Source organism: Symphodus melops (genome assembly GCF_947650265.1).
Source record: "Symphodus melops genome assembly, chromosome: 21".
Lineage (NCBI taxonomy): Eukaryota > Metazoa > Chordata > Actinopteri > Labriformes > Labridae > Symphodus > Symphodus melops.
This window is the reverse complement of record NC_136711.1, coordinates 20,117,711-20,130,210: the sequence shown is the minus strand read 5'-3', so window position 1 is coordinate 20,130,210 and position 12,500 is coordinate 20,117,711. Positions and strand designations below refer to the sequence as shown.

Sequence of the window (12,500 nt, the reverse complement as noted above, 5' to 3'; positions counted from 1 at the left end):
GACCATCTGACAAAAAGGTTTTATAGTTAAATAAAGTCAAGAGGGACAAGAGGAGGAAGAGGAGGAGGAGGAGGAAGAGGAGGAGGAGGAGGAGGAAGAGGAGGAGGAGGAGGAGGAAGAGGAAGAGGAAGAGGAGGAGAGGCAGAACTGTCAGAAACTGTCCGAGGTGTCAGCAAGAAATTGTTCTAAACCTGACAGCTCAGACTGCAGGAGGAAAAATCGCTCTTATTGTGAAATCTCTCCGTCTGCCTGTAAAGAACTCCATTTATAAAAATACATCAATAGATTATACTGGACACAAAACTCAGCTGTTATTGTTAAAGATCATCTATTATAGCCAATAAGCGATCAGAGCTGCAGTTTAAATCACGTCACGTGCTCGTCAGTTTTCTCACCTGTTTGGTCATCGAGTCGATGAGTCGAACGTACAGATCCTGCTCCGTCCGGACTCCTGAAAGACACACCACAGTATCTCCTGTGACCTTTCAGCGTTAACTATTCAAGTGTTGATGTAGAACTAGTTTCAGTAGAAGCTGCCGGGCTGTCCCGTGTTGTAAAACGAGCGTACCCACCGTTGCTGTAGAGCAGCTGCAGCTTGTAGTGGATCCCGTTGTTGGTTTTCTCTCCGGTCGGCTCCTGAGACACGAAAACACGGATCAGACCAACTCAAGCCTGAGGAGGGTGCGTTTGGTTTATACACCTCATCCAGTCAGTGTGCTCGGGGTGCGTTTGGTTTATACACCTCATCCAGTCAGTGTCCTCGGGGTGCGTTTGGTTTATAGCTTTTATCTGACTGAAGGAGCCCACCCGGGTGGAGACATTTTCATTAACCTTTACTTATGGGGTGTGTTTGTTTTCTACTGTACTCTGTACCACAGCCGGGCGGGATTATCATGTAAATTGATGTGTGTGTGTGTGTGTGTGTTTTCTTATTTGAGTTGTTGTTGACCATGCACGAGGTGTGTTTGTTTTGTGTCCCGGCTCCTCTCCCGATGTCTCACCTTCTCTTTCTCCACAAAGTCCACGTAGGTGGTGCGTTCGATCTCCACCGGCTGACCCTGGCGGTCGTACAGCGCCAACACGAAGTGGAAGAAGTTGGATTTCCTCAGGTTGGACGGAGGCTGCTTCTCAAAGTGAGCGCGAGCTAACCCCACCCCGCTGAGAGACAGACAGACAGATGGACAGACAGGTGATGATTAACCTTTTGAAAAAAAGTTTACAGTTTCAGAAAACCTCTCTGAATAAAAATCATTTAAAAATTAAATTAAATATTAAAAACAGTCGGTTTGAAGACTCGAAGTCTGAAGTTTACAGGATTAAAAAATGTGACTGAAAACTGAAACAAAGCGTCTCTACGTCTCTTACATCTGTGCTCGTCATCATTTCACAGATTTTTAAAAATGTTTGTAGAAAATAATCGAACTGATCGAACTCTTCGTGACACTGAGAGTGATCTTTAATCTGAGAGGTGCTGGAGGTAAAATGAAGCGCTCCTTTCATCCTCACACCTGAACATTCGGACGCTTAAACACATTTAAAATATAAAAATAAAAACAAAGATTTCTCATCTGTGGGAGGAATTAAACTTTACAAATCTGTGCGTCTGTTTTTTAAATAAATTACAGAGTGAGAGCTCGTCTCGACTAAAGCCAGTAAATGATCATTAAAGGTGAAAACATAAGTGTGAAATATTCATAAAATGTGACACGCAGCTCGGGGCTCTGACCTCCACATGAATGAATCATGTTAACAACAACATGTTAACTTCAGGGAATATTAAGAAAATATCAAATTCACTTTAAATTCACTGAAACATGTTCGTAAATATTCATGGAGTCGGAGTCAAGCTGCAGCTCTGACCTCGGCTGCAAACATCGACTGAGCGCCGTGCAGAGATCTCGCCACGTTATCTCTGCGCCTCTATATAATATAAAAAATAATAATATATTATTTTGTCAGTAAAACTCAACAGATGCGATGCATGTCACGTCTGGTTTCGCTCAAAGACGGTCGGAGTGACGCGTCTCACCAACACAAAGATTGAGAAAATTTAAATGATCAAAATGAAACTTTTATTTCTCATAAATCACCGAGTTGTTTCCTCGTGAGTCGTCCAGCTGACGCTCCTGCAGATCGTCTGATTTCATTCTGAATCTTTAGATTTAAACTTTGTCTTTGACCCCGGACTCGTGTTTTTTTTTTTAATTGATTCGAGTGGAAGAAGCTGAACGTTCGGCAGGGGGAACGTTTCCTCGAGGGGAAAATAAAGCGTCTCATCGTCAACACGGCAGCGTGCTGATGAATCAGTCAGTCAGTCATCAGTGTGAGTCAGAGGAAGTTTAGTTTGAGTTTGAGTCTGACAAAAAATACTAAAACACCAGAGATAAATATGGACGTCAAACAACAACTTCCTGGTTGTTGTTGCCCCCGCCACGCCACGCCACGCCACGCCCTCTGAGGCAGCAGAAACACAAAATTACAGACGGAGACAACGTAAACTTTGCATTAAAAAAGAGAGCGAGAGAGAGAGAGAGAGAGAGAGAGAGAGAGAGAGAGAGAGATCGTCGAGGAGTCAAATCTGTCGAGTCAGCTGTTCGAGTTCTGATTTGGATCCACACGACTCGAATCTACAACGAAACGACTTGAAGGAGGTGAAGCAGCTCCAGTGACCGGCTGCAGGACAGAGAAACGCCCCGAACCTGCACGGGGTCCCTGGTGAACAGACGGGTTACGTGCACCTGTCGTGACCATCAAATCCTCGATGTAGTAAACGCCATGTGTCACTACTGATTGTAATAAAGAGAAAAGAAGAAGCAGCTTTTGTTAGATGTTTAAAAAAATGAAGCTTCTGCAGCCTGGTGTGGAACTTGGGGGGGGGGGGGGGGGGGCGGCGGCGTCCACGGAGTCACGGAGAAGCAGCGTTCAGGTTCTACGCTCCGTATATCTGGAACAAAACTCCCCGAAAAAAAAAAAAAGTGCCGAGCTGCTGAAAGTGACCCGTTCACTTTTCTTAATGAGATTTTAAACTTTAAGTTTGACACTTTATTTTATTATTATTGAACTCTTTTTACGTTTGAGTTTCTGATTTAACAGCTTTTATTTCTTTAATAATTTTATTCCTCCAACAAAGTCGAGGCGTTCTCGTTCTCTCTCCTTTTATTTGTTTGAACGTCTCCGGGCTTCGCCGTGTCACAGCACTTTGAATCGCCCGCCGTGTGACAGAAATAAACCTGCCTAACATCTTCTCATTACGAGGATCTTTGTGTGTGATGGAGGCCTTTTCACCAGCAGCTCCTGGTGAGCCCACTTTCTCTTTTTCTTCCTCTGGATGTTTTTGGTTCTGAAGTTTTCAGACGTGTTCTGTTTGATATTTGTGTCAAATGTTTTTAATCGGAGCGTTTCAGATTCTGACGACAGTCTCTGATTATTGGAGGGATTGTTCCTGAGAGAAGCTCGGGTCAACCGTTGAGAAACTTCAAAACACACACACACACACACACACACACACACACACACACACACACACAGATGTCAGAGCGAGCACTCCTGAGCAGGTGGAGGAGAAGAGGAGGGGACGGCCTTGCTCAAGAGCACCTCAGCAGTGCTGCTGACCTTCTCGTTCCTGATGTCTGTTTTTTATTTCCAATTTTTAAAATGAACAAATCTGAAATGTGACGTCTCTCCGTTCGTCCCGTCTTTTCTTCGCCTGCTCTGACGTCGTCCTGACTTCCTGTCTTTGCTGCCACTTTTTCAACATCTGATTTTTATTTTTAACGTTAAAATGATTTATAATAAAATAAAAACCTGACGTGTGAAACTCTTCAGATATTCTGACAGTTCAAACCGACTCTCCTTAAATCCCCTGAGTTGTTTTTTATAAATGTTCACAGTTTGATTTCATATAAAATAAATATAGTCGTGTAAATGATGTCGTGATTAAGCGGAGACGCTCGCTCTGAAAAACAGTTTGACATGAAGCTCGGAGCGTCTCCGTGTTCACACACTCACACGTTTGATTTTTTTTTTTTTCCAGATTTAAATGAAGATTTTAAATTGTTCTTAAATTCCAGATGTCAGCGTGTGAATAATCCCGTGTGATCTGAACGTCTGCTCGACGCTTTTTATGACACGTTTAGATTTTTTTTTTAACGTAAAATATAAATAAATCCTCCTGACTGTCACAAACACATTTCAATAATCAAACATGATTTTAAATCTCAGCAGCAGAAAGTGAAGGAGTGGAAGATGATTTTGTTCTTTTCCAAACAGAGTCTGAACTTTCATCCATCTTCGAGATTCTCGCCTCGGGGTCAGACTGTGATTCTTTATTTTATTTCTGACCTTCAGCTGCGCAGACGTCTCTGATAAAATAAGAGAGAGGGATGATGAGGGTAAATGTTTCTGAAGGTGGGATTTGACTTGAACGTCTGCGGCTGAAGATTCAAACATTAATAATAAAAAAAGGGTTTTTTTTCCCCCCCCTCGGTCTCCAGGCGTCCCGTTAACGTGACGGAGAAAAACTCACCTTCAACACGAAACCCTCCGAGGGGATCTGAAGAAACGTCACCATAAAGACTTTTAAATTAAATATCAACATTTTATTTTTTATTTTTAGACTCCAGAAACATCTGAACATTTTTTTTCATCATTCTCTGAAAATATAATTTTTTCCCCAAAGCTTTTAAAAACAACAAAAAAAATGTTTTTTTATTTTATTAAATTCTAATTAAAGTGAGCCCTCACAGAAAATCACAACCCGTCAGAAAAAATCAGTGAAATGTGAAAAATAATTATTTTAACACATGTTCTCATATTAGATATTCTGAAGCCTCTGCAGAGATCTCTGAATTATTTTCATTTCAAGCCGTCTCCGTCAGATCTGAACTCACCGGCTGAGCGGCTGTTTGTCCGTGGGGACTACAGCTCCCAGAATCCCTCTGGGGCGGCAGTGTGAGTTTACCTTTGAGCGGCTGTGTTGGCGTCCACCACGCCGGCCGAGTGCATCCAGGAGCGAACAGCCAGCGGCTCCTCCTTCATGCTGGCCGTGGCCCCGCGGGGCAGCTGGTCCTGGATCCCGAACATCTCCGGGGCCCCGACGCTCCAACCGCCGACGCTGCAGCACGACCACGCCGACAAAACGACACGAGGAAACGAGAAACTCAAGAAGAAGAAAAAATCAGCAGGGAAAAGAAAAGTCCGGCAGAGAGAGACGCAGCTTCACAGCTCGAGCTCGCGTTCAGGAAAATTCTTCAATATGGAAACGCCTCGAAGTCCCAAAGCAGCCGGCGAGGACGGAGAGAGAGAGAGAGGAGGAACGACGGGGAAAAAAAGCAGAAGAAGAAAAATGAAAGATAAGTGCAGCAGGAGGAGGTGAAAAAAAACCTGTTTTATTTTACTGCACAACTTTTTGTCTCTTTCACAGATTTGATTCAACTTTTACTTTTTAAGATTTCCTGTCGTGAAGTTTATTTTCAGGATTTCAGGAATTTTAAAAACTTCTCCATCTTTGCCATCATGTTGAAACCCGGCGTAAAGGAAGGAAGGAAGGAAGGAAGGAGGAGAGGAAAAAAAGGAAAAATAAAATCCTCAGAGGACGAGAAAGCGAAGGGGAAGAACAGAGCCGGGTCCGCACGGCGAATCGAGCGCGAGCAAAGTGTCTTTTTTCTTTTCCCCAAAGAGAGGAAGAGGAGGAGGCCGTGATGGAGGGATGAGAAGCGGAGGAGAAACTCTCAGCCCTGCGGCCCCACAGGACTGGACGCCAAAACCCAAAAACCCCACGGGTCTTCCTCTGAGCCGCTGACGACATCACGGGAGGGGGTGGGGCCTGCCCATAAAAGGACAGGAGAGGTGAGAGAGTGAGAGGAGAGAGAGGAAGAAACGAAGAGAGAGAGAGAGAGAGATGAAGGCACTAAGAGAGGGAGGAGGGGAGGGGGCGGGCACTCGCACCGACCAACCAGAAAGAGAGAGAGAGAGTCCTTGTGCAGTCATTAACTCACTCTCTCTCTCTCTCTCTCTCATGAACTGGTTTCACTGGTTTCGTCTCTTTCTGCTCCCAGCAGCTGGTTTACTTTTAGGATTTAATCACTTCATTCCCGTTCCACAACACTGGGATAAAAGAGTGTGTGTGTGTGTGTGTGTGTGTGTGTGCGTGTGTACAGCGGTGTATCGTCAGCGTAGAGCTTTACGTGACATGTTAAAAAGCAGCGGGCCGAGCACTGAGCCTTGAGGAACACCAAAGTTAACAGTGTTTATAATCACACACACACACACACACACACACACACACACACACACACACGGTTACAGCTAAACGACCTCCGTCCGTCAGAACTCAAACCTTCAGTCTGCGATCTCAAAGACAGAAAACGTGTTTCTGTGTTCGTGACGCTTCAGATCGCTGAAGCACAGTTTCATCCTGGAGCGGCAGACGTGAGCGTGAGACGGGCTTTCAGAGTAAAAGCTTCAGTCTTCAGGGGGGGCGAGAGGCCTCTGAGGCTCTGAGGGGAGGACCGAGTCCGGACAGAGGAGGAGAAAAAGGACGAGAGGAGAGAAGGAAAAGAGAGGAGAGAAGAAGGAGACGAAGGAGGAGGAGGAAGAAATCACAAGACGGGAAGATTTCTGTTTTCAGACAAATATTCAGAGAAGAAGATTTTCTTCCTGGATGACGCTCAGATGACGGAGAGGAGGAAACGATCGGCAGATTTCAAACTAAGAGAAGAGAAGGAGAAACGAAGGAGGCGAGGACGACGTCGTGAGTTTGTTTTTATTCTTTTTATTTCAATCAAAAATAAAAAAAATCATTTTATGATCATGACAACGAAATGATTTAAATGATCATCCTGCAGGTTTCTGTCTGTAATAAGAAGCCCCGACTTCTTTCTAAACGGACGAATAACTGAGCAGGGGGGGGGGGGGAGATGGGGGGGAGAGGAGAAGGGGGGAGGAGAGGGGGAGGGGGTGGCGGGGGAGGAGATGGCAATCTGGTTTCCAAATGAGGCTCCGTTCTTTCGGGACAAATCCCTGACCTGCGAAGGGGGAGTGTGAGGGTGAGGGGGTGTGGGGGGTCCCCCGACACAGCCCTCTCCTCCCCCACCTCCTCACCCCCTCCCACACACACACACACACATACACACACACACACACCCCTCTCCTCATCCCGATAATATTTCTATGAAGGCTGTAAAAACTCTTCATTAAAATCATTTTCAGTCGTTTTCTGTTTTTTTTATTTGACAAACATTTTATCCTCCTCTCTCTGAAAACTGTTCAATAATCAATTTGATTAAATACACCTCATTTATTTATTTTATATTAAAAAAAACAAACAAAGAAATTCAAACAAATCTAAATTAATGATAAAAATGAAATTAAATTTATTAACAGATAAAGACGTGACATTGATCTAAAGGTTTATTACGTGTTTTTATTTAACCTCTATTGACCCGGCTCATTAACCCTTCGAGAGCAAGATCTGTATCACGACGTGACCAATGAACACGACTCCATCAACAAACAGTTTACAGACAACGTGTGTGTGTGTGTGTGTGTGTGTGTGTGTGTGTGTGTGTGTGTGTGTGTGTTCTCCTTCATGAATTAAAACATTTCAACAGGAAAGTGTTGAGTTCCCTCTGTGACGTCTTTTCTTGAAGAACATAAAAACACGTGAACATGTCTCATCCTGAACACGCTCCCGTCTCTTCTGCTTTGATTTGACTCGGAGGCACGCGCTCTTCTTCTTCTCGCCTCTTTGCTGCTTCCACACTTGAACTTCTCTGCTTCTTAAAACACTGATTCAACACAATATGAAAACACCAAAGAGATTCAAACTGGAGACACGTTTTGAAAGTGGGAGTTCACAGGAAGAATAATGACGTAAAAAAACCACAGAAAACAACGTTTTCATCAGGCCGCGGCGTCAAATCAGCAACTTTTACAGACTGAAACACGGATTTAATGAAGCGACACATTTCAATCAAACGGCGTCAGAAGTCGTGTTGTTTAAATGTTTGACCTGGTCAGGTTGTCACACGCCACACGTGACGATGAAGTGACTAAATGAAGCGATAAATCCAAAAAGAAGGATGAGAGTTTTTTATTTGATTCAGGGAGTTGGTGACGGCCGTGATTTGCTGTCATCGAGTGTTTCGTATTTTCTCGTGGTTTTTTCACCTGAAGGCCCGACGAAGGACACGAGCTGTGAACTCTCTGCAGCTCGTCGGCCTCCAGCCTCTGGTTGCATTTTGTCCCTAATTAATTAATTAATTAATTAATTAATTCAAGACTCTCTGAGATGTTTCTGTTTTCTTCATGTTTTTGATGATAGTTTTAATTTCTGAAAAAAGACATGAATTCATAAATCTAAAGGCCTTTAAGAGAAATGTTGTTTTTTTAACTATGAAAAATGTACAAAATCTCTTAAAGCGACGCTTTTTAATTATTTATTTTGTTTTATTGTTTCTGTCTCGTTAATTAATTGTGCATTTCTGAATAAAGTTTTTCAGCGTTAAAAAAATAAATTGTCACGAGGAATACTTTAAATGATAAAATACAATTATGTTTTTTTAAGATGATCATTTTTAAAGAGATTATTTTTAAATATAAATTATGATGTTTTAATTGTTTTTTATTCTGCAGTTCTTCAGACGAGTCAAACGGCAAAGGGAGAACATTAAACCCTCCTCGTCTTTATTGTGTGTGAAGTGTTTCCTTTTGTGTGTGTGTGTGTGAGACGATGTGAGCACCTAACACACACACACACACACACACACACACACTCTCTCTCTCTTACACACATTTGCATTTAAATAGCGACATCAACCAGCGTTCGCGGCGGCACACCGGCGGGTTTCCCAGATGTCATGGCAAAGTCAGATGGGCCAGCTGTCACACACACACACACACACACACACACACACACACACACACACACACACACGGCTGACTCGGTGAAAAACACAAATTTGTTCAGTTTAAACTAAGACAGCGTTTAAACGTGTGTGTGTGTGTGTGTGTGTGTGTGTGTGTGTGTGTGTGAAAGATCATCACAGTGTCGGAGTAAAACAGCAGGAACATGAATCAAACATCAGACCCCGGCTGATCTCAAACCTTCATTAAAACACAGTTTAAACATCAGAGCGCCTGGTGACATCATTCACCTGTAATCACCTGAAGGAAGCAGGAGCTCAGAAAAACCCACCTTCACCTGATAACCATTCCTGAGGTTGACTCGTTTTAACTCATTATCAGGAAATATGCAGAGGATACACCACTTTATATACAGAGGATACACCACATTATATACAGAGGATACACCACTTTATATGCAGATGATACACCACTTTATATGCAGAGGATACACCACTTTATATACAGAGGATACACCACTTTATATGCAGAGGATACACCACTTTATATACAGAGGATACACCACTTTATATGCAGAGGATACACCACTTTATATACAGAGGATACACCACTTTATATGCAGAGGATACACCACTTTATATACAGAGGATACACCACTTTATATACAGAGGATACACCACTTTATATACAGAGGATACACCACTTTATATGCAGAGGATACACCACTTTATATACAGAGGATACACCACTTTATATACAGAGGATACACCACTTTATATGCAGAGGATACACCACTTTATATACAGAGGATACACCTCCAGGTCCGGGGAACCAGCATCATTCAGGTCTCATCTTGTCATATACACCACGTCATTGACTTTAATATGAATCATGTTTTATTCAAAAAGTTTAAATCCGTAGCTCATCAGACTGACATCAAACTAAAACTGGATAATTCACATAGACATTAAAAAGCAACGGGCCGAGTACCGAGCCCTGAGGAACTCCAGAGACAACACTGTTCATAATCACACACACGTTTTTATTTATTCACACGTAGACAACCGTCATCCCACCGGACAGAACTCATCACAGACTGAACACCACTTCGTCTGAGTGTTAAACAGAAACAGGAAAAATAATTGGAACTTGTTTTTAAAAACAAAAACGTAACGTCAAGGAAAACATTTGTTTCTGTCTTGATTTACTGAAACCTGAAGCATGAACCCCCCCCCCCCCCGTACATGATGTCTTTATTTCTTATCTGCATGAGGTGTTAGAGCCATTGAGTCTTTTTGAGACGGAATCTTTCGTGTGCTTTGATGTTTGTTGTTCATGCCTGTGCAGCATGCTTACTTGTCTCTAGCTGCTGATTGGTTGCTGCTCGGAGCATGCTGCCTTTGTCTGCTAGGCATGGTAGCACACCGGTCTTTGACCAGACTTTACATGTTGTTTTATTTTACTTTGTAACTTTGGATTTTGATTTTTAAAACAAGAAAGCTTCCAGTAAATGGTTCAAAGTGAAGAACCTTTATTTTTTGAAAGTCCGTGTCAACCAAACGTTACAACTCTACAGTTTGTGTGCACAGTTTTTAAAAAAGGACGAGGCACGGGAACAGTCGGGGTTCACACCTCCACCTGCAGCTCTTCTTCGAGCCGTCACCTCAACTTGAGTTTAAATATTCGTCTTGATTTATTTTACTACCTCAGACACGCCTCCACACCTGGTTTCATCTCTCTGAGTTTTATGAAACAGTAAAGAAGTTTTTTTTTTTTTTTACATTTATTACCTGCAGTCAGAAGCTGCAGGTCTTTCACAGCTCGCTCACCTCCCGACTGAACAACACCCACATTATAAAACCAGGAAAACCAGTAAAAACCAGTCAAACAGCAGGCTGGAGTATTTCATAAATAAATCACATCGATCATCATCGACACCTCAAATGTCTTTAAAATGATTTCATAATAACAAAATGTTTCCTGATTCAAGCTGAATCATCACAATGATTTATCGATTGGTCAGGTCTGATTGGTCTGAGAGTTGTCTTTTTTTGGGGGTAATTTTTTTTGCCTCAGCTGAACAATTAAGTTGGATTTATTTATTTAACTTGGTGTTTATTTACTGTATAATCATGATAATAATAATAATTATTATGATTCTTATTATTATTATCACTAGATTATTATTATCATTATTATTATCATCATTATTATTATTATTATTATTATTATTACAGTTGTCTTGACTTATTTTATTGATAATCAAACTTTAAACTGTTTCCAAAATAAAAAACTTAAATCTGCAGATGAATGATGACATTGTTAATAAATCAGCTGTCAATCAAAGTGTTGGCTGCGTCTCATTGGACGGTGATTAATCAGCATAGAGTCACGTTTAATTTTTAGTCTTTTTTTTAATCTCTTCTGATTTTGAACTCTTTGATTCCTTCGTCCTGTTAACCTTAACAAATCTTCTTCTGTCGTTTTATTTTACTCCACCTTTAATTCATTCTGTTTAACTCGTTTCGGGTAAGTTGAACACTTTACGTGTTTCTGCGGTCGGACTCGAAGAGGAAAAACAGAGACGAGACACAGAAACTGAAAATAAAATGAAAGGAAACAAAGCGGTCGACCTTCAGCTGCAAACAGAAAAAAACACTTTCACATTCAATGTGTGTGTCAGTGTGTGTGCGTTGCAGAGGGATTTCCAGTCGTCCCAGTTCAGGGAATTCTCTCCGTCCCAGCAGAGAGAGGGCCGAGCGAGGGAAGAGCGACACCAAGAGGCGGCAGAGAGAGAGAGAGAGATATAAAAATATTTCCTCATTTCTCTCATCTTAAGATTCCTCCTGAAATCACAACGAATGTCTTTTTGTTTCTGATTCAAAATGTTATTAAAGGAAAAAATTAATCTTTGATTGATCTGAAAACCTCTGACTGAACATTTAATTTATTTTTCTTTTTTTTAAATGATCTTTGTGTTTGGTTTGAAAATCACATTCATGGATCTTTTTGTGAGAATAAAATTGTCTCTTTGTCATCGTCCTTTAAAAAGACGTGTGACTGTTTTTCTTTAAAGGGATCGACACAGAAACAAGGCCGAGGCAGGATGAGACCAAAACGTGTGTGTGTGTGTGTGTGTGTGTGTGTGTGTGTGTGTGTGTGTGTGTGTGAAAAGAAAACTAGAACAATGTTTTTTTCAGACTGTAAATAAAGAAAGGATCTCTGTGAGCGTCTTTGATCTTATTCATCATTTAAACGGATGGTGAGTTCGTGTTTCTGTGGTCATTTAAATCAAGAGGAAGTTTCTCGTCTTCACGGAGGTTCAAACATGCTCCGTCTTTATTTTAACAATAAACACATTTTATTTTAAGAAGTAAATATTCACCTCAAAAGACCTCGAAACGTCCAAGAATTTTTGGGCCCTCAGTCTGATCTGTAAGGATGTGTGGGCCCTCAGTCTGATCTGTAAGGATTATTGGGCCCTCAGTCTGATCTGTAAGGATGTTTGGGCCCTCAGTCTGGTCTGTAAGGATGTGTGGGCCCTCAGTCTGGTCTGTAAGGATTATTGGGCCCTCAGTCTGATCTGTAAGGATGTTGCGTCCCTCAGTTTGGTCTCTCAGGATGTTGCGTCCCTC

General features: G+C 42.0%; 1 protein-coding gene and 1 long non-coding RNA gene across 2 annotated transcripts in view; one reads left to right on the top strand and one right to left on the bottom strand.

Moving 5' to 3' along the window:
* Positions 1–6,882, bottom strand: part of ebf3a (EBF transcription factor 3a) — a 7,774-nt gene extending 892 nt beyond the window's left edge. The window contains exons 1-4 of the mRNA XM_079372247.1: positions 4,961–6,882; positions 1,002–1,158; positions 573–636; positions 396–451 (exon numbers count right to left, since the gene is read on the bottom strand). Of these exons, the coding sequence (XP_079228373.1) occupies positions 396–451; positions 573–636; positions 1,002–1,158; positions 4,961–5,082 (399 nt within the window). The 5' untranslated portion in view covers positions 5,083–6,882. The remainder of the gene's footprint in view (positions 1–395; positions 452–572; positions 637–1,001; positions 1,159–4,960) is intronic.
* Positions 1–12,268, top strand: part of LOC306842147 — a 13,253-nt gene extending 985 nt beyond the window's left edge. The window contains exons 2-3 of the long non-coding RNA XR_013781677.1: positions 1,021–1,189; positions 11,549–12,268. This is a non-coding gene — a long non-coding RNA (uncharacterized lncRNA). The remainder of the gene's footprint in view (positions 1–1,020; positions 1,190–11,548) is intronic.
* The last annotated feature ends 232 nt before the right edge of the window (positions 12,269–12,500 follow it).